At 47.7% G+C, this 20,000-nt stretch overlaps 6 protein-coding genes across 6 annotated transcripts in view; 2 read left to right on the forward strand and 4 right to left on the reverse strand.

The window, feature by feature from the left end:
• Positions 1-3,871, forward strand: part of CNBA5940 (hypothetical protein) — a gene marked incomplete at both ends in the record, with an annotated part of 4,578 nt that extends 707 nt beyond the window's left edge. Inside the window, 10 exons of the mRNA XM_772623.1 lie at positions 1-642; positions 697-1,407; positions 1,461-1,639; positions 1,701-1,825; positions 1,874-2,076; positions 2,127-2,224; positions 2,279-2,847; positions 2,906-3,049; positions 3,099-3,196; positions 3,251-3,871. The exon at positions 1-642 is cut by the window's left edge and continues 48 nt beyond it. Of these exons, the coding sequence (XP_777716.1) occupies positions 1-642; positions 697-1,407; positions 1,461-1,639; positions 1,701-1,825; positions 1,874-2,076; positions 2,127-2,224; positions 2,279-2,847; positions 2,906-3,049; positions 3,099-3,196; positions 3,251-3,871 (3,390 nt within the window). The remainder of the gene's footprint in view (positions 643-696; positions 1,408-1,460; positions 1,640-1,700; positions 1,826-1,873; positions 2,077-2,126; positions 2,225-2,278; positions 2,848-2,905; positions 3,050-3,098; positions 3,197-3,250) is intronic.
• Positions 3,872-4,050: 179 nt separating this feature from the next.
• On the reverse strand, positions 4,051-6,242 carry CNBA5950 (hypothetical protein; the record flags this gene model as incomplete). The annotated part of the gene is made up of 5 exons (XM_772624.1): positions 4,051-4,695; positions 4,751-5,476; positions 5,525-5,660; positions 5,699-5,887; positions 5,926-6,242. 5 exons carry the CDS (start codon positions 6,240-6,242, stop codon positions 4,051-4,053), a joined length of 2,013 nt encoding a protein of 670 aa, XP_777717.1.
• Positions 6,243-7,384: 1,142 nt separating this feature from the next.
• CNBA5960 (hypothetical protein) lies at positions 7,385-11,769 on the reverse strand (the record flags this gene model as incomplete). The annotated part of the gene is made up of 10 exons (XM_772625.1): positions 7,385-7,416; positions 7,478-7,865; positions 7,917-8,207; positions 8,262-8,507; positions 8,566-8,766; positions 8,826-9,272; positions 9,322-9,546; positions 9,599-9,808; positions 9,859-10,773; positions 10,822-11,769. The coding sequence occupies 10 exons, from the start codon at positions 11,767-11,769 to the stop codon at positions 7,385-7,387; spliced, it is 3,903 nt and encodes a 1,300-aa protein (XP_777718.1).
• Positions 11,770-13,012: 1,243 nt separating this feature from the next.
• Positions 13,013-15,373, reverse strand: CNBA5970 (hypothetical protein; the record flags this gene model as incomplete). The annotated part of the gene is made up of 7 exons (XM_772626.1): positions 13,013-13,326; positions 13,389-13,523; positions 13,573-13,831; positions 13,884-14,057; positions 14,109-14,202; positions 14,242-14,434; positions 14,482-15,373. The coding sequence occupies 7 exons, from the start codon at positions 15,371-15,373 to the stop codon at positions 13,013-13,015; spliced, it is 2,061 nt and encodes a 686-aa protein (XP_777719.1).
• Positions 15,374-15,744: 371 nt separating this feature from the next.
• On the forward strand, positions 15,745-17,377 carry CNBA5980 (hypothetical protein; the record flags this gene model as incomplete). The annotated part of the gene is made up of 9 exons (XM_772627.1): positions 15,745-15,877; positions 15,928-16,053; positions 16,114-16,165; positions 16,228-16,311; positions 16,368-16,379; positions 16,429-16,564; positions 16,625-16,894; positions 16,944-17,041; positions 17,092-17,377. 9 exons carry the CDS (start codon positions 15,745-15,747, stop codon positions 17,375-17,377), a joined length of 1,197 nt encoding a protein of 398 aa, XP_777720.1.
• Positions 17,378-18,146: 769 nt separating this feature from the next.
• The window catches only part of CNBA5990 (hypothetical protein), a gene marked incomplete at both ends in the record, with an annotated part of 2,351 nt that continues 497 nt past the window's right edge, over positions 18,147-20,000 (reverse strand). Inside the window, 7 exons of the mRNA XM_772628.1 lie at positions 18,147-18,514; positions 18,573-18,620; positions 18,677-18,931; positions 18,994-19,108; positions 19,161-19,576; positions 19,628-19,887; positions 19,935-20,000. The exon at positions 19,935-20,000 is cut by the window's right edge and continues 497 nt beyond it. Of these exons, the coding sequence (XP_777721.1) occupies positions 18,147-18,514; positions 18,573-18,620; positions 18,677-18,931; positions 18,994-19,108; positions 19,161-19,576; positions 19,628-19,887; positions 19,935-20,000 (1,528 nt within the window). The remainder of the gene's footprint in view (positions 18,515-18,572; positions 18,621-18,676; positions 18,932-18,993; positions 19,109-19,160; positions 19,577-19,627; positions 19,888-19,934) is intronic.

Raw genomic sequence — 20,000 nt, forward strand, 5'->3', positions numbered from 1 at the left:
CTCGTTCATCCATCCCTTCGTTCAAGGCTTAACGATGGTCTCGTTGCTCTGCTCTTTCACCCTACCACGCTTCAGACGTCGGAACCATTTGGTTCCTTATTTGCAACGATAGAACCTAGCTTGGACCAAACCGCAACAGTCGAGGGCTGTCTTTTGGCTCTCCCTAGACTTTTCAACAGCCTTGTGTCCGTTTACCACCAAAACAACTTCGCGTTATTCACACAAGCGTCAAGCAGCAGGATCCCCCATGATGTCTTCGTGGCCTCGAAAGAGCGTGATGCTGTTCGAAGAACTCTTGAAAAGACAATGTCGTTTTTAGATAGCGTTGAATCCAAGCATTCGCGTATTGTCGACAAGGAGTCATCCTCATGGGTTGTTAAAACTTGGATTTGGCAAAGCCGGGTAGCTGTCTGGCAGGCGTTGGTTGAGTGGGGAGGGTACATGGAGCGCGAAGAACCTTGGGGACGAATGGTGGACGCGACTGCTAGGAGGGCCGAAGCCGTTCTGTCAACTTACGCTACCGATGGGTCTCTGGAGGCAAACGTCTTTTTGGGTACAATCCTCGAAACATTGGCGACACTTGAAAAACTTGACCATGACCAGGCTAACATTGGTCCAGATGTTGTGAGATGGTGCCTTGCTGTAAGTCGTTTTGGCGATCAGTATTAAGAGTCCCCCATTATTGACTCTTCACAGGCACCCTCCGATCAACATACCGTTGCAACAAGAATCCTGTCTTCTCTACTTCGTTTCCATCAATTAACTCACACGATATCAGCCTTTTTCACTCTTCTGCTGACATCTTTGCGAGGTCTTTTCGACTCCTCTCTCCCCAAAGACATAACCCAACCCCTCTATCAACTCACTATCAAGGGTCCCCTTGTTACTAAACAGTTTCGAGAAGAGCTAGTGGCTGCCTTGCGCACCGCTAATCCTGGTAAGCGACGCAGTGCGCATTGGAATTTGGCATTTGGAGAGCTCGCTCGCGTCCTTCAAGAACTTGTGGTCTCCGAGCCGGAGCCAGAGGCAAAGTCAAAAAAGAGAAAGGCTCCGCACGATCCGTCCTCAAGTTCCGCTGCCCTTGTCGGAATACATAGTCGTTTGCTTTCTAATTGTCTAGAAGCTGCACTTGAGACTACTTACGATGGGGAGCCGTCAAATGACGCCTTGAGCAATTCTTTGCCTTTCCTGGAAGACTGGTCCAACACCCCCCTAGAAATGTCAAAACTTCATAAGAAGGGCGGCAGTGACGTGGGTGTCGTCTGGCAAGTGGCAGTAATGGCAGCAGGTAGATTACGGGTAATTAGATGCGCGGAAAAGTTGTTGAGGAGACAGCTGGGGAAAGACGAAGATCTCTCTGAGGTTTTGGGACGGAGTACGTGCCCTGATGAGTTAAAGTTGGAGTTGGTGAGTCCAATATACTCACGCCACTTTTGATGGGTTCATAATAATCATTGTAGGTACGATTCATGTACCACCGCGGGGCCTTGCGTCTCCAAACTCACAAGGCACTGCCCGACTCCTTCTCATCTGAGTTTGATGCAGTGCTCTCACTTTTGGAGTCTGATTTGAAAGGTCAAGATGTTACTTCTAATGCACTCTGGCAAGTCGTCATAGAACAGGGTCTAGTGATAACTGAGTGGGTAACACTTTGTAATGAACACAAAGACGAAGCGAGAGACTGATCATTACTGAACAAGCTTGGGCGGTTCAGCCTCTCAAATGTCACGTTTGGCAAGTATATGTGTCAAGGCCTTGGCTTCATACCCCTTTATTCGCAATCTGTTTGCTTCCGCAGAACTCTGGGAGCTTCGTCGACTTCGTGGTAGGTGACTTCGGACATTTTCATTGAAGAAGACTAATTTCTTAATAGGTGCTTTCCAAGAAATCATCCTCCAGGTAGTTTCCTCCGATCCGGCGTCTCTGATCCCATTCCTCTCGGCTTGCCCTCCAGGTCATTTGGGTCGGAAAGCTCGTAACTCGGCAATTGAAGCACTCTACGCTCAGAAGAACTTAGAGCAATCTCTTGAGTGGTTGAGTCGAATGGCTGTGGAAAGCGAGAGTTTTGGACCCTTGGTGTGTATATCTGTCACTCAAAAAGATAATGGGCGCTTAAATCAAAAAAGACACAGAATGCAGATGTGCTTGTGAAACTTGCAAAAATCGCAGGGAAGCAGATTGAAGGGCGTTCGCCTGCTTTAGTCCTTTGGAAGAAGGCTATCAGGTAAGCGTTTCCCGTTAATTCGCTTTATCTTATATTTATCTAACAGATGGATAGCCACCTGTGTAGCTCGCCGTCACAGTACGAAGATCTTTTGATAAAAGTCCTAGAGCATTACCTCAAACTTATCAGGAAGGTGAAGAAAGGAAAGTCTGAAAATTCAGAGACCGATATCCAGGCCATTGCCGTTTTTTGTCGAGAAGCTATGGTTCATAAGTTTGAAAGGTGGGGCCTAGCGTCAGAAAAAAAGCAAGGGATATATACTGACAGTATCTTCAGCTTCCCAGACACCGTAGGAAAAGAGTTGACTGATCTCTCAGACAAAGTTGCTTCCTGTGTGCAACCTTTGCTAAATGGGCATGGCAGAGATCTCGCCCGCCTTGGTGCCATTGTCGAGGTGTATAATACTGTTATGGGCTTCAGCAACTGGGTTGGGGCGCCAGCAAAGCGCTCCGGTCTTGGCATGAAGCTTGCCGCCACAGTATTGATGGAGGGTCAAAGATGCAAAAATGAACTGGATGCCGAAAGGGCATCAAAGGCAATTTTGGAGGTAGTGGGCGAGGAGCCGAACAGTATCGAGGAAAAGCTAGCAGTGGTCATCATGTTCTACGTGACCTTCCCTAAAGGTATGTCACCTCATGCTCTACTTCCTCAAAAAGAAAAGTAAAAACTAATTCGCATCAGCTGGGCTTGATGAGACGGTCCAAAGGGTCTTCCGCGGCAAAATCGAGGATGCTACTAAAACATGTATAAAGTTAGTTTCAGCCAAGTCATCGAGGCAGAATGCTGTAATGTCTGTCCTGAAAGTCGTGGCGACGTCTTGCACTAGTGAGTTCACTTCATCAAACTTGTTCCGTTTTGTACTTAATTGTTTCAGAACCCGAACTTGTGAGGCAGGCCTTGCATGAAGGTCTCCTTGCCGGCTCTGGAGATGATGACTCCGTTCGTTTTGTAAGAGCCATCGTTGAAGACAAGGTCAGCTTATCGTTGCGGTATCCTTGTTTGATTAATATTGACGCTCGACATTAGGTCACTATGCTTCAAACAGACGACGTTCTTCTCATACTGTCAACTCTCTATCACGCCCTTTTCCTGTCTCTCTCTTCATCAACCTTTAATTGCATACTTGAAAGCATTACCATCATTAACCGCCGTCGACCCGAACTCATCTTTGCTACTCTTCCTCAACTTGTGCAGCTCATCTGTTACGTTTTCCCCAGATTTCAAGTCCCTCGTACGACCATGCTTTTTGGTCAACCTTCATCAACTACCTGCCTTGCCGAGGAGGATGCCAAGTCGTTTTCTAGATTGCTCGTATCACTTGCTCAAAGTAAGCCTGCGAAATCGAAGATTCACGAACCGAGTCCCTTGGCAAAGCATGTTCCAGCCATTCTCGTCGCTTACATCCGTGCATGTGCCGATCCTTCTCTTGGATTCACAACGGCAGTGAGGAAAGATCTCGAACCAGGACTGCATGCTCTTTGTAACTTGACTACTGCCGGTGGGCGAGCCAATGCTCGAGGAAGAGAAGGTGAAGGTCTTGGGACACCCTTTGGTCTAGGAGAAGGCCCTGGCGGCGATGGAGAGAAGGAACTTTGGGCCGAATTATGGCTCGGATGGAGCAAAGGAAGGTACATGGGTCAAGGGTAAAATGCATGCGTGATGTTTGTCATCATAATTCATACAGATAATAGTGTAGAAAAACAGAAAGAGCGTCTTAATTCGAAAAACCGGGGCACGAAACTGATTGGAGTGAGGGATATTATGAACATTTGAAATACGGATTACTCGATTGTCACTGTCTCGCTCATTTTTTGTATCACAGCGTGTCAACCACTTCTCGGCCCCAAACCAGCGAATAGCGTAGAGAGCATATCCTGTTGAGAAGTGTTGAGTTGCCCAGGCGGATACCTCTGAGCAGGCGGCGGCGCCATTTGCTGTTGAGGCTGAGGGCCAGGATACCCATGCACACCCATTCCCGAAGGCCTAGGCGGCCCTTGGTAGTAGTTGGGCATGGGCATATAGCCTGGCCCTGTCCCAGGTAGGGGACCATACCCTGGCCCGGGAGGAGGTCGCATGAACGGTGGGAAACCTGCAGGTACATCGGGGGGTAGAGAATCATACATGCCTGGCGGAGGGCGAGAAAAGTGTGGGGGAAGAGACATGTTTTGTGGAGGCATCTGTGATTGAGAAGCATATTGCCCACGCTGAGCTTGAGCCTGAGCCAAGAGTTGCAAAGGGTCAGTTGGTGCATGCTCTTGGTGCGGATGGTTGACAGGAGATGGATTGGTGTTTGAAGATGGGCCTACAGCGTAAAGCTGTTGAAGAAGAACGTTGGGATGAGGAGGGCGGAAGCCAGTATTCGACGTATACATGTTGTTAGTTGACATGGAAGAAGGGATCTCAACGTGAGGTGAATTAGGTTGATGGAAGTGTTGAGAAGGAGAACTATGTTCGAGCTTTGGTGTCGGTGACTTTGTTCGTGTCAGAAGGGTGCTTATATGACTATCATAAATGTAAACCACTTACCTTGGTTGATAACAGTCCCATCAACGCCGCTTTCCGTTGTTCAAGGGGGTTTTCTGGCACAGCCTGATTCTGAATAGGAGGCAATGGTTGCTGAGTTGGAACGGGAGCACTTTGGCTGGCACCTGTAAGATTTGAATCTTGATCTGCACCATTCCCGAAAAACTTGTGAAATCGACTAGAAAAGGCTGATTGGGGTGCTGACTGCGACGGCTCAGGTTCCTCTTGAGGCTCCCTCGTCTCAACCAAATAATTGTTGGCATTGATTTCCTTAATCTTGTGCTCTAGCGAGGTAGCCGCCGGAGCAGAGGACACGATCGCAGGGTCAGAAGCAAAGAAAGCAGGCAGAGGCGGCATGTTGCCCCTCCAGTCATTCGCATGCTTGGCCTTCATTGCACGCTTGTGAGCGGCAATCATATCTTCACCAGGGGTAAATTTGACGAGAGGATCATTGTCATTGGCAATAGCAGGATCTGCGGGCGCCATCGTATCGTTCATCCACTCGGGCTGCTCATCCTCATTATGCTGAGATGCTTGGTGCCAGTTGTGTCGGCGATCACGTTGGTGACTGTCTCGGTCACGCTGTTGATATGGACGATCATGGTCACGATTATCACGATCCCGTTGCTGATAGCCGTTTTCTCTAGGTTGCTTTTCCTTTCTCCAATCTTCAACGTTGTTATTACTGTTATTGCCGTGGTTATTATTGTTGCGCCTTTCTCTTTTCTGCTGCGGTACCGTCAGCAGCCGTCCGTACATTACAAACAATTAACCGACCTCGTCACCGCCCAAACGCAAGTTACTATTGCTTTTCACGTTGAATTTCCCCATCTGTCCGCTGAACCCCTTTTCACCAACATTGGGTGGTGCGAGATGTGGTGGCAGATCAAGTCCGTCCGGTAATCGTCGCAAACTCAATGGTCAGCTTAATTATCTGAATAATCAACTTACCCGATGTTTCGCGTCCCACGTGCATTGTTGTGCAGCCGGCTGCCACCACCAATTCCACCGCCGTACCCAAAGCCTTCCCCAAACCCATTTCCAACATTGTTGTTATTACGTCGCCCCGTTGAATGGCTAATGGAAGCTATGGCGGGGTCCTCAAAGTTGGAATCGCTTTGGTTGGGACGTGCAATTGTACTGCAACGTCAGCGGAATGCGCCATCATTACAACTTACCCAAACCAAGATTCGAGAGCGCCCATGGTCTCTGGAGGACCTCGGCCACGACAGTCTCTTCCTATAAGGAGCAGTTCTTTTCTAGTGTACGTGATAAGCGGTTTTTCAGATGAAGTACCATCATTGGCTGAATCCATGATTGGCTTTTGAGCAGAGGTCAGCTGATTTGGAGCGAGATCGGGTGAAAGAGGTGAGAAGGGATTGAGGTTGGGATCTGAAGCGTGTGCCTTAGGGGAATGGGATAATGGGCGTGTCGGTGGTGATACTGGGAGGTGGTTAGTAGGGAAAGAGTGCAGAGCAAGCTCACGAGGGGTCATGGTTGGAAATAGTGGATGTTGAACGTTGCGAAGGAAGGAAGAAGAGCAGCAGCGGGCATGAACAGCATCGCGGAATCTAATCGTCCTAATCCAGCCCATAACAATTCACGACTTAATATTACAAGTGCATACTTAATTAACAGATGTTATTGGGGACTGCTGACAGAGAAGATTCCGGGGTGAAAACAATTGCCACGACTTATTAGTCTTATTAAGTAGTTGCAAATTGTTGTGACTTGCTTGTTGGTCTTCTTCTTCTTCTTCTTCTTCTTCTTCTTCTTCTTCTTCTTCTTCTTCTTCTTCTTCTTCTTCTTCTTCTTCTTCCTTCTTCTTCTTCTTCTTCTTTAGTCTTTATCAGCTTTTTCTTCTTCTTCTCCTCCTCCTCCGCCGTCCTCTTCTTCTTCTTGGCTTCTTCTTCCGTCTCTTTTCTTACGTAGGAAGTAGATTTGCTTCCCATCTCCTTATTAGCTTGTTGTTGTTGTTCTAACTTGTTGTTGTTGTTCTAACAACTTGTTGTTGTTGTTGGTCGTGGTTTCGCGGCGGCCAGACGTGGAGGGCAATCTGAGGGCAGAACATGTACGACAGAGTCTGGTCGTTCGTTGACGAACCGACAATGCCACCTTTCAAATTTATTTCCTGTACAGTTGATTTGAACATCCCCGTTTGTCAACCATGAGGAGGACAGCATCGTACGAAGACCATGCAATTTGTACTGTACTCGTACTTGTGCTACGTATGTATGTAAATGAAGTACCGGTAGGCCTTGTCCACGCAAGTATATTGCTTGTATAGATTGACATTGCCGCAGGTTAACTAGACGTAAGGAACAGATCAAGTCTAAGTCACTTCATCAGACTGGTTGCATCTGCGCTTTTTCATGATTGACATGACAAATGATATTGAGAAGAAGGGTAGATGAGATAATGAGACATATAAGTACTATGTGAATAAGTGACACTGCTAAATTTGCCCTCTTGTCTTGGGTTGCACAAAAGCCTAATTACAATTGGTAGAACTGCTGGCAGAAGAGTCGTAGTCGAAAATCTCTGGGAATGAAACAAATGTCATTCAAGTGTCCAAAAAAAAAAAATTGCGGAGTCTGAAATAATTTGAAAAGATGTCAAAAGATGGTAGCTTGGTGGCTATTGATGAGATAATTGCATGTTGCCCATTGCTACGGCCAATCTGTCAGCCTTACAGTACTTTAGTTGCTCAGCGCCCAACCAACCACTTACTTTGAGCCACACCCTCAACGTCCACGCTTGCAGCACTACCATACCCTCCTCTGCCCGTCACGTTAGCCCTGATAGGATGAGGTCCTACATGAGGGAAATACGGCGCCGTTGCAGTGTTGGGACTGGAATTTGCAGCTGTGGGAGAAAGTGGGACAGATCCGAAGGCAGGAGGCCCGCCTGTCAGAGCTCGAGAGAAATTCAGCTGTGAGATATCGAGTGATTGATGCCTGTTTGATGATATACGTGGCCGGCTATGGGGGTGTAAATGAGTTGATAGAGATGAAGTATGCCCGGTTGACGCTTGCCGGATGCGGTGGTTGATGATTGGATCAGAGTCGCGTTTCTGATGATCGCTTTCAGTGCGGCTAGCGACTGGTGGCTGTTGAGACTGTAAAGGATTAATAGATTGATCTCGCAAATGCCAGATATTACCACTCACTATCGATCCAGGCCAGCGGTCTGTGCTTTTCCTTGGATCCTGATAGTTCAACGAGCTCACAAGTCCCAAATTGGATTCGTCGCCCAATCGAAACCCGTTCCCCGGAGCATTGAACAATGCCCTAACGTCCTCCGTAGCCACAACTGATGCGGCTGTCTGTTTGACCCGTCGATCGAGGTCTCCGTCAAATTCAGTACTATTTGTGGTCGAGAGGAGCTTGCTGTTGAAGTGGGAGAAGGCATCAGTGAAGGATTCTGGGCGTTTATTGACGTTTTTAGGGTATACTTGAATCTATGGATCACAAGACATCAGCGTACACGAGGCAGGCCTGAGGACATGACTTACATTATTCTGACTCAACCAATCCTCCAACGCATCTATCGCTGTTCCCAAGAAGTCCACATTGCTTCTCTGACACCTGAACTTGAAAATTGCTTCATTCCCCAGGCCCAATTTAGACGATGGAACAATGGCAATTTGGTGGTCTCTCTTGATACGCTCTGTGAAGAGGATAAAGTCCGCAGATGCCACAAGGCGCGAGAGTTCGGGATTGGGTGGCACCGGAAGGTCAGCTTCGAAAGGTACATGATCCTGGCGAGTACATAAGTCCAGACGGCTCGAAACGTGGGTTTTGGGGTGTAATGCTTACCAAGAGCATTGCTGCAGCAATATGCACTTGCGATTCAGGTCCGAAGATGGTGACGACGTCACTGGCAGTCTCTTTGTAAGGGAATCTAAATACAGAGTTTGTTTTAGTCTCGATGTCGTGGATAAATATGCCCTTTTCCCCTAGAAGAGTCCTGTGGTATCTACGAGGGATCGTCACACTCTCTACTGTGTAATCCTTATCCTGGCACGTTGTTAGCACCAACCCCTGCAAACTCGAACTGAACCAACCTTCTGGCTGACCAACTCCATGACCGCTTGTTTCAAACTTTCCAAATTAACCGCATTCTTTGCCGGCGTTCTCGCAACAACGTTATCCTCGTTATCTGTGTAGCCGCCAAGTGCCGCGAACTCTTCCGCATTTGAAAACTTGACATACACCCCATGCAGCTTCATGATCTTTTGGATATTCTTTCCACTAACGCCAATGATGCGCTTATGATAGCTTTCTGGCACATGGAAAGAAACTTCCGCGGGAAGTTCTTCCTGTAACATAGATAGCCCCTTCAGAGCGTCGCCATCCGTACCAGAGATATCTATCAGGAAGTTGTAATCATTGAACGTCTCAAATTTTATTTTGACGTTTGTAGTCTTCATGATCTTGTTGATTTTGCCATTCTTCTTGCCACTGATAAAGTCGCGGTGTTCGTTAGCAAGCTCAATCTGGAACCGAATCTCCCGATGGAAATTCTAAATAGGTCAACATGCCGTATGATTTCGTATAAGTTATTTCACTCACATGAACAATGTCCTGTTCCAGTACCATCATGACCGCTGTTTTGACTTGCTGCTCCAAGCCATGCATCTCAAAACAGTTTGATTTGAACACCACTTCCGCGCCTGAAGAGTGAGCTATGCGTTTGAGAATTGGCTGCATCTGCGCCGGGTTGAGAGTTGGTTGGGGCATGAAGACATCAAAGGCGATGGGCAACAGCCAGAAGGAGGCAACATAGAACTGGCAGGCCTACGCAATATATTGGCCTGATGATCTACCTAGAGTCAGAGAAAGAGCTTACCAAAGCCATGACGCTTCTAATTGTCCTTTCGATGTTGACTCGATGATCACCAAAGACGGTTATAAGGCTGGCCTGACTGCCTACAGAGGGGACTTGGATGTAAGTTCCATTATCGTTCATGATGGTCTTTACATCTTCAATCTTCTCAGTGAGAAGCCAATCAAGTTTTCTCGGTAAAATAGCCGTATCCCTCGATATCACCAGTTTGCACTATTCAACCCATCAGTGAAGGAAGTTCGCATTACAATGATTTTCTTTACCTTCTGCATCGCAATGTTCAACAACATATCGCGCGCTCTTTGCACCCCGAAAAATTCTCCCGTGATCCAGATCTGATTCGATTTGCCCAGCACACCTTGCTCTCCGCCATGGACACTCAATCCAGGGTGAGGCACGGTAATCTGGCCCATCGCAGGATCGATGCCCATTCCCATATTGATGTTATTTGGCATATCGAACGTCCCCATTTGAACATTAGAGACGAGAGGATTCTGCATCGGATGAAGGCTCTGGGGATGGGGAAAAGAAGGCTGGGAATGATGCGGGTGAATACCCATTTGGTTCATTCCTGGATGAGGAGAAGGGACATGAGGGGGCATGGGGGATCCGATTCTACTCCCAGGAATACTCTGGAACCCTGTATGATTGACAGACATCGGGATATGACCTTGATGCATCGGGTAGTGCATCCGCGGGCCATTATACGGCATTCCACGGGTGGTTGAGGGGTCGATATTGAGGGGTTGTGGTTGATACGGGTACTGAACATGTTGATGGGGATTATAGACGGGAGGTGCGTGGCGACCATGTGCATTATGTTGGTGATGATAGTTGCCGTTCATTCTGGGCAGGCCCAGGGGCCCACCACCGGCCCCATTCATATCCATACTGGGACAAGGCACACCATGGCTATGGGACATAGTACCTGTCATTGGCATTGCCATAGGTCCAGTCGGCTGCACCCCAACACCTGTCATATTCATTTGAACATGTCGATATCCTACACCTTGCTGAGAACCAGGTTGGGGAGAGTTAAGGACTCCAACAAGAGGCGTAGGAAAATAGATATTGGTAGCTGTTTCTTCTTGGATTTGTTGAATTGCGTTACGCTTGCGACCGGCGATGATGTTATGAAGTTTGTAATCGATGTCACATGATTCAGCATGAAGACCACTCTAAAGATAGGTCAGCAATATCGCAAAAGGGCCACAAAAGATGCGTACCATCTCATCCAACATCACCAGCAAGCAGATTTTCGCAATTTCAACGCTCTCCATTGAACCTGTGATTACAAGCTCGCACATGCGTTCGGTCTCCAGTCCTAGCGATCTAGTAACATATGGAGGGGTTACAGATGATGCGCAGGTTTCCTCTTCGCCATTGGGTTTTGCGTCAGGCACGTCCGTTGCAATGTCTGTCGACTTGGATTCAGCCTCGCCTTTCACCTCAGTACTTCTGACTCCTTCACCATTCGCAGTCGCTAGTACAGTAGGCCCGCCGCCAGCGGAAACTTCGATACCAATGACAGATACCTGTGCCTTGCATTCCGAAGCAATTTTCTCCAGCCTTCCGGCCACATCCGCTTTGAGCGCACTGACGCTTGCGGCTGGTGAGTCTAGGATTTCTGAGCAAGGAACTTTCAATGTTATTCGATTACCTTGCGGTGTTTCACGAAGGATAGCACCACGAGCAGCCATAACGGGCTGGTAGCCTCCCGAAAGATGGAAGTTCCAAACCTTGGTTGCAGGAACAGGGGTACCTCCACTCGTCATCGACGGTTCAGATGAACCAGACCTTGATTCCCCATCAATACTTTCTCGAGTCACGGTCACCAAACATCCTTCGCGAGTGGTAATATCAAGGGCAAGCTTCTGCACAGTCTCCCAGTCTTTCTCTATCTGTGGAGGGGTCGCAACGACCGCGGAAGAAGATTTAGCAGTGGTCGAAGAAGTCGAGATGGCAGAGGTCAGGGACAATTTGGGAACAGTTTCCGATGACGGATCAGCGCCATTATTAAAGACGTTGTTTGTTGTAATACTGGCGATGCCTGGTCCAGGTCCCGGACCAGTTGTTAATACTGGAGTGGACAGGGGGATTTTGGGCGACCCATTAGATTGGTGGGATTTTGATCGGGGGTTAGGATAAGTGAATGATGTCGTATAAAGGTCCATAGTCGAGTTAGTTTCTTGGTTATATGAAATTGAGTTCGTAATACAAATGACAGGTGGGATGAAGGTATATGTGACGAGTGTCGATTATGTGGTTATCAAGTCCTATAATGAAGATCAATGGTATCAGCCAGTTTCTTTCAGATTCAATCAGACGGATGTGATGAGCGATTATCTTTGGGGCATTATATCCTCGTGCGGGAGAGACGACATTATATCCGGGAGCACAGCGGAACCCAATTTCACAGGCTATGTTGTCGCACAACCTCTCTTTAACGCAAAAGGAAACAAGCGGTATAGCACGAAATGCTTTTCGACACTTTTTCCTTTGTCTCTTCCCGCGGAGACGACCTGCTAGGGAACTGAGAAGCCTTCTGCTCCGTCATTAATTAAGCCAAGGGTGGAAAGAAAGACCCTGTCGAGGCTCAGAAAGACTTTCCGGCGATGATCAAATTATAGTACGCTTCCGCTACAGCGTAAAACGACAACTCTCTTGATTCTTTATTTCACAGAATTGGTTGCTTTGGCAGGCCAGACACGAGAATATTGAATCCAGTATTGGAAGATGGCATAGGGACTTACCAAGGTATATCCAGCAAGGACCTCTTCGAGTCTCTACCTGCAAAGTGGTCTCGGCTGAGAATGGGGTATTGGTATCGTCAACAAGATGAGTGTGCTAGAGTTGTTACAGGAAGTATAGAGAATGTGTAAGGAGATAAATTGAACAGCCTGCATATCATCTCTGGGAGCTGGATTTCGCTTCTCCACTACTGGGTGCAGAGCGGGAATTGGAACGCGAGCCTAAAAAGACAATTAGGGATTGATTAGGTAAGCACAGGACGCGTTCAATTAAGCGCGCCGCGTCATATAGAGTTGAAGACAATGCATGCTGATAACGTGAATGACTACAGAGTACGTACATGCTAATTATTGTAATGGAACATCAACAGTAATAATGATCGTGAATCATAGAACATGGAGTAGGGAAACAAACTGATAGATCACCCAGGCATCCCCAAAAGGTTTATCTTCGAAATGCTGTTGATCTCCGCCATGAATACAAAACCGATACTAATAAATAATGGCTCTTTTACCTAGTTATACCTGGGTGGGCTGGAGGGTTCTTTCAGTATTCTCAAACCCCAAACCTTTCTCAGACTAATCTCTCTCCGATCACTCCCTCAGAACTGACATCATGGAGAAATATTATCTCCCGTTTCAAACCTTACAAGGAATCTCCACGGGGTCACCAACATTCCATTTCACGCGTGCTCGACAAAACTTCCTCGTTGTCAGATTCATCCCATTCACCATCCCTCCCAGCCACAAATGGGTGTCTCAGAGCTTGTGCTGCAGTAAGCCGCTTGGTACAGTCCAAACGAAGAAGCTTTGTGACCAAATCAAGAGCATCATCAATGGCTTCGATGTGTTTCTTCGCTTCTTCTGGCGTAGGACTAGAGCTGTGAGGAGTGTAAAGATGTGGATTGAGCGTAAGGATTAATTCGGTCAAAGAAGAAGGGGGGTCGTCGAGTGTCGGCACATTTGATATTATAGTACGGTCTATGCCTTGTCAGAGGAGGCACCACTGTATCAATAAGTTACCTTACTATGCAATAACGCACACCGCTCCATGGCTGTTTTTCCGAATATTGCAGCGATCTCCATCAAAGCTTCAATATCGTCGCTTGAATTGAACGCCGGGAATTTTTGTGTCAGTATAGAGAAAAGTATGATACCAGCCGACCACACATCGACCGCTGACTTTCATCAGCTTTGCTGTTCGTAAAAAGATGATTTGACACTTACCGACAGTCTGATCCGGACACTTTAGCAACACTTCAGGAGCTCTAAAACCTCTTGTTCCGGCCCTATTTGTCCTAATCGCGGGTCTTTTGTCTTCATGGGGAAACCCCACTCTTCCTCCACCTAATTTGGAGCGTTTGCGCGCATCATACACAGCTTGTTCGACAACAGAAGTATCGGGTGTTTTGATCTTGAAGCCCTGCAGAGAAGTGGATGTGGCGGGTGCGTGTTGGCATGTGGCTTCCTGTGGTGGGCAATAGCGCTACATAGGGTCAGCCAGCCTTCAGGTATCCACTACACGGAATGAGACTCACTTCGGCAAGACCAAAATCTACAAGGACGCCAGTTTCGTTCTCATAATCATACAAGAAGTTTGCAGGTTTCACATCACGATGAATAACACCTCTCTGGTGTATGTCTTTAAGGGACTGGAAGAGATCACGCATATATGACCTCATGTGACGCGGGTCCATGTGTTTGAAGAAATGCTTCAATTAGAGTTCAGCGTTGCCCATACGTTTCTTAACAAGCAGGCGCACCCTAAAATCGTCGCACTGATGATATGGAAGGACAATAATAACCTGATCTTCCTCACGGAACGCAGTGATTAGTTGCGAGACATTGCGACAGCCCCTATTCGCTATCAGCATGACCTATTTAAGTATAGCTTACCTCAACTCTTCTAAGATAGCCAGCTCATTTTCTATTCTGATTGCGCTACTTGTGACCAAGATCTTCTTCAATGCAACTCGGACTGCGCGCTTATCGGACGTTTGGTTGGTCCCATCTTTGTGGCCGAGCCAATACTCGTTTGAATGAAGGTGGTGCAAGGAGTCATAGGCGAGGTATACCGAAGAAAACGTCCCTTATGCAAATGTCAGCGTGATTTATAGGAAAACTCTGCAGACCCACCTTCCCCTAATCGGTCAACCACTTTATAAGGAATCCCATGGATGCTTCCATCTCTTAACAGACTCAGACTGTTGGTAAAATCCCTGATATCCTTTTTGACAGCTGTTCTCTGCAATACAGGCCTGTGGTCCATCTCAAAGTCCTCCGTGTCCCCGGAATGGTAGCTTTCGTCTGAATACGGATCTTCCGCTTCATCCTCTTCATCCCACTCAGCTTCCAGAGGAAATTCAGAGACATCCATTTCTGTGAAAGAACGCTTTTTCTGCTTTTCAAGGACCTCGGTCATGCGATCGAGTTTACTACCCTCAGCAGCTGGAGCGGTGAAAGGGTCGTATAGAGACGATGAGCGGCGTTTATGGGATGGAACATCGGTAGGAGGGGGCATAATGACATGATCCTTGGTCGTGTATCGTTGGGTTGATGTACTCGTCGCTTCCGGCATGAATAGGTCCTGTTCTGCTCGGGTGGAGTCATCCCTATGCGCATGTAGTCTGACGTCGCCAGACAGATTTTGACTTGTAGGTCCGTCTGTCTCCACCGTTCCTTCCATTTCCTCATTTTGTAGAACTGTTGTCTTTTCCGAAAAAAGCACGCTTTCTGCTTCACTCGTGTTAACGTCAATGGACCCTATAGTAAGATGCGCGTTAGGACATGCCTCGCCCTGTTCATCTGCTGGCTCTCCCAGCTCTTCCATGCCCTTCATAGGAGTCACAGTGGTTGCTCGAGGAGTGGAATACCCGTCACCAGCAATAATTGGAGTACCTTCTCTGACGCGTTTGGCTGAACGCGCGGAGGAAGGTTTGCTGGGAGAAGCGGTCGCGATACGCTTGGCCGCTGCACGAGTCAAAGGCGGTTGCGAAGTAAAAGGGTCGAGAATGGGCTCCTCTGCCATTGTGTAGAAGGGAAAGGAGGTGGGGGCGAGTAGACGAGGGATGAGGCGTTTTTGAACGAGTATTTCTGCGTGAGTCCCGAAGAAAACAGTTGGTTGCACAACTTCTTCCGTTGTGTCGCAGAGGAAAGCAGGCACGCGTCTGTGCAGTACTTCCTACAGTTACGTAACTGCGCTGTTTTGCCACTCGGGCGGATCTCAGGTGGAGGTTGACCACCAGGTGACGCACGAGGAACGACAACAGCGATCACGAGCTTCGTTCACGGCGGATCGCGGTTATGAGTGCACCGCTCACACCCTCCTCCTTTGTCCATATAACAGTCCGCTCCTCTTTGCAGAGTTTGGCACTATTGCTATCTTTGTTCTTCTCCATAATGAGCAACAGCGCCACTCAACCTCAACATCACTGGCACGGAGTCCTCTCCTCGGCCCTAGACGCCGTAGGCCACACTCCGCTGATCCGTTTGGATCGTATTGCGGCTGAAGAAGGATTCAAGTGTAATCTCTGTAAGTGATCTCTCTAGCTCTATAGATATGTTATCTGATGTTCATGTCAGTGGGAAAATGTGAATTTTTCTCGGCTGGTGGATCCGTCAAGGACCGTATAGCAAAACGGATGATAGAGCACGCAGAGAAATCGGGACAACTTATTCCAGGAAAGAGTATCGTAATTGAGCCGACTAGTAAGCTGCTCCTGCTCCCTTTTTGATTGCTCATTGTTACTCATCGTTGCTTTCTGGCAGGTGGAAACACAGGTATCGGCTTGGCCTTGGCATGCGCACTAAAAGGATATAAGTGAGTCTATCCAGGCTTTCTTCGAGTATGAACGGTAATAATGACTAAACATTATCACCCAGATGTATCATCACGCTCCCAGCAAAGATGAGCTTGGAGAAGGAAGTAATGTTGAAAGCGCTGGGCGCAGAAATAGTTCGCACACCGTAAGCCCCTATTTGCTTTTGTCTCTCATCATGCACGACACTGACACAACATTCAGCACTGAGGCGGCGTAAGGCAGCACTCAATACCTAAAGTTCATGTACTGATTACATTTTTAGGTTTGACAGTCCAGAGAGCCATATAGGAGTGGCTCGGACCCTTCAACAAGCTATCCCTGACTCAGTCATCCTTGATCAGTATTCCAACCCAAACAACCCTCTTTCTCATTACTTTGGAACCTATGAGGAAATCATGGTAAGCCCATGATGTCATTATATCGCAGTATAGTGTATTTTTTGCCCTAACGGTCTGCAGTATGCCTTAGAAACTTCGAACTTGCCTAGGAAAGATATGACTCTTCTCGTTGCTGGGGCAGGCACGGGTGGAACTATTACGGGCTTAGCACGCGCTATACGAGACTCGGAAGCTCATGTTTACCCTTCTGGCAGCGACTGCAGCAATCCTATAAATGGCAAATCCAATGGATTCAAGGCATCAAGGACCCTGATTTTGGCTGTTGACCCAGTCGGTTCTATCCTTGGCGGCGGCGAGCCAGGCAACTACGAAGTTGAAGGAATTGGCTACGTAGGTATACACCATAGCAGATAATCTTCCATAAACTGACTTGGAGAAGGATTTCTTTCCAGATGTTCTTGATCGTGAACCTCAACTCATCGACGAATGGTTAAAAACCACGGACGATGAGTCCTTCGAAGCTACAAAACGCTTAATGTGAGACTCTTGTCCATCCCATGTTAACACTGTTGCTCACCGATCTACAGAAAAAGAGAAGGGCTCTTCGTCGGAGGCTCTTCGGGCTCGGCCTTTGCTGGAGCTCTGTATTACCTTCAATCACCTGCAGGCCGTCATATTGCTGAAGACCCCGAGGCGAATGTTGTCATTCTTTTCCCTGATGGCGTGAGGAACTATATGAGCAAGCCATGGTTTTTGACAGAGAATAATGCCCGAGAAGGCCAAGAGTTGCGCGCGAAGATTAAAGATGTGATTGGAAGGGATCTGGGAGATGTTCATGGAGGAAGAGCAACCAATAACGTCAACAAACATTGAACTTTTAGAGCATTTATTCATGCGAGGGTATCTTCCATTTCGTTTCAATTTTGATGTATATTCTGTTGCTATATCGATTATTTTATCAGTACTTTGTAGTGTTCATTTACTGTCTTTCACCATTTCCTTATTATCTCCTCTCATGACTCCATGATGTGGCATCCATATGCATTTCCCTCCGAAAACAACGATCTATGATTGCAGAGATATTATTCGCTGCATGTTACTTACAAGACGCTCACTGCGTGTATGCCAGACAGGCGAGGTCCGCCTTCATTGGGGAGAGAGAAGATGAACGCTCCTGTGTTATTATGTCATGCCCAAGCCCAACTGCCCTCATCCTCATTCGCTACTGCGACCATCATTGTCACTACTGCTTCTCCATGAATTGTTTGACAGCGGCATCTTCATCAGCACAACAAAGTTTCCTCAAACCATTACACCTTAGTTGTTCGTTGGCAATGGCTGGTTGATGGGATTGTGAATATCCGCGTCATCGTTGTTCAGCACCAGGCTATTTTGCGCTTAAAATGATATCGATCTCTTCTGAGTGTTTTTTTTTCTTAAATGCCTTGTCACGAAGTCCAATAAAGCGAAGCCAATCTCCACTAATGAGTCATATGGGAAAAGCAGAGCGAGGAGGTCTAAATCCCTAATTCATCCCACAGCCATGAGGGCGATCTTAAGAGCAAAGTTTTCATCTCATCAGTGATGCCATCTTAGCTGTTATACACAGCAGGCTACGTGGTTATAGGGCATCAACAGCCTTCTACTCGTTTGCGTCGCCGATATCTTCATCCTCAGATCCTTCTTCCTCATTATCACTCACTTCCAGAGCCGCGAAAAACCCTCCAATCTGCTTGACATTGGAGCTTGCAGCCTCCTCTCCACTTTGCTGGCTCTCGACCTCTTCCGCCTCTACCTCTTCATCTGCCCTCTGGTCAGCAAATTCTGACTCCTCACTGATAAACCCCTCATCATCGTCGTTCCTTTCATCCCAGCTTGCCCCTGCCGTATCTCCCTCTTCTACTCCTTCAGGGTCATCGTCTCCCAGCCATATTCCCATGTCTGTTTTTCCAGTCATTCCAGGCGGGTAAAAGCCCCACTTCACTTTACCATCCGCAAGAGCACGCATCACTGCAAGTGAATTTGTAAGCTCTCGTAACACTGAAGAGAGTACGAAAAAGAGGCTCACTTCCGTTCGCGGCCCGATTTATATCGGGTCTTCCCCCTTTCGCGGTCACTACATTGTATCAGCCTGACTTCGTATTTCCTCGTGTCCAGATGATGGTAACCTACTAAAGCCTTTATCCAATGCTCTTGCTTCCAGTACCCCTCCAACAGTCCACCTAACTCCCCTGCGTTCCTCCTCTTCCCTTTGTTTGGCTCTCTCCGCCTGCTCAGCATTTCTATATGTCTTCTTCGATGCAAAGGCGCCGGTATCGTCCTGAACATCAATATCAAGATGCACACGGAAAATGGCTTCAATGGGCATATGTGCCGAGGCGAATAAAATACACGACGGGAGAGAAGGTATCTGTGCGATAGGTATGACTGTGGTGTGGAGCTGGTAAGCTGCAGAGACTAGGGGGGCTCGAATGCAGAGGAACACGTACTACCTGCCATAGCCTGTATTTCTAACCCTGCTAAGGAAGGACACACAAGCCCTGGGCAATCCACTATCTTAATTTCCTTTTTAGGTCCCCAAAACATTGTTTGAAAATGTTTAGTCTACCCACTTATGATTAATTATCCCAATCAGCAGGTTAATTGAGTGACATACCTTGCCTGGCGTTCGACTGGCCCGCACTTTTTGCTCTCCCAGGAGGGCATTCAGGAGTGACGATTTGCCAACGTTAGGTTGGCCGATGAGACCAAGAGTAAGAGGCTCCGTGGAGGGAGCTTTAGCTTCTTCAGGTGTACTCTGCTCATCTCCCTGCCCCGAGGGAAGCTTTCCTACGGAATTTTGTGGTCCGATATTTTCTTCCACGGTGTCCACTCTGGGATCGGGTATATGATCTTCGTCCTTCAAGGAGGCCCAATCGACCGAGGATCTGACCGGGGGTTTCCAGTTGTCCAGCTCTTTGTCATCTTTGTCTCTATTAGGAGAGTGTAAGAGCCTTTCGTGAGCGGCTTGCAGGGCCGATATGAGCTCATCTAGAGATTGCTGAGGGATATCAGGCTTACGCCTTCCTTTGCCTGCACATCACTGATTAGCCCAGACCCTGGGAAAGGTCCCAAAGGGCTTACCTTCCCGTAGTAGCTCAGTATCGTAACTTCTCACGGATACAATATGGACGCTCTCTTGGCCCCACCAGCTTCTAACCCATTTCTTCCAGCCTTCCAACGCTTTAGAGTCTACAAGATCAGACTTCGTAAGAACTAATATGATTTCTTTACTAGGCACAAGCGATTTCAAATGTGTGCGGAGGGATGGAGGGCAATGAAGTGGGGGACATCGTGAGTCAAGAAGTAAAAGCAGAATTTGAGACGCCTCTGTGACGCGCCAGCTGCAATCTGATCAGTCGAGCCTCACCAAGGGGATAAGACAACTTACAATTGTCGCCAAACTTCAAGGTTAGTCTCAAACCATGTTGGACCCCTGGGTACTTGATAGATCGAT

This window comes from Cryptococcus neoformans, chromosome 1 (genome assembly GCF_000149385.1).
Source record: "Cryptococcus neoformans var. neoformans B-3501A chromosome 1, whole genome shotgun sequence".
Classification (NCBI taxonomy): domain Eukaryota; kingdom Fungi; phylum Basidiomycota; class Tremellomycetes; order Tremellales; family Cryptococcaceae; genus Cryptococcus; species Cryptococcus deneoformans.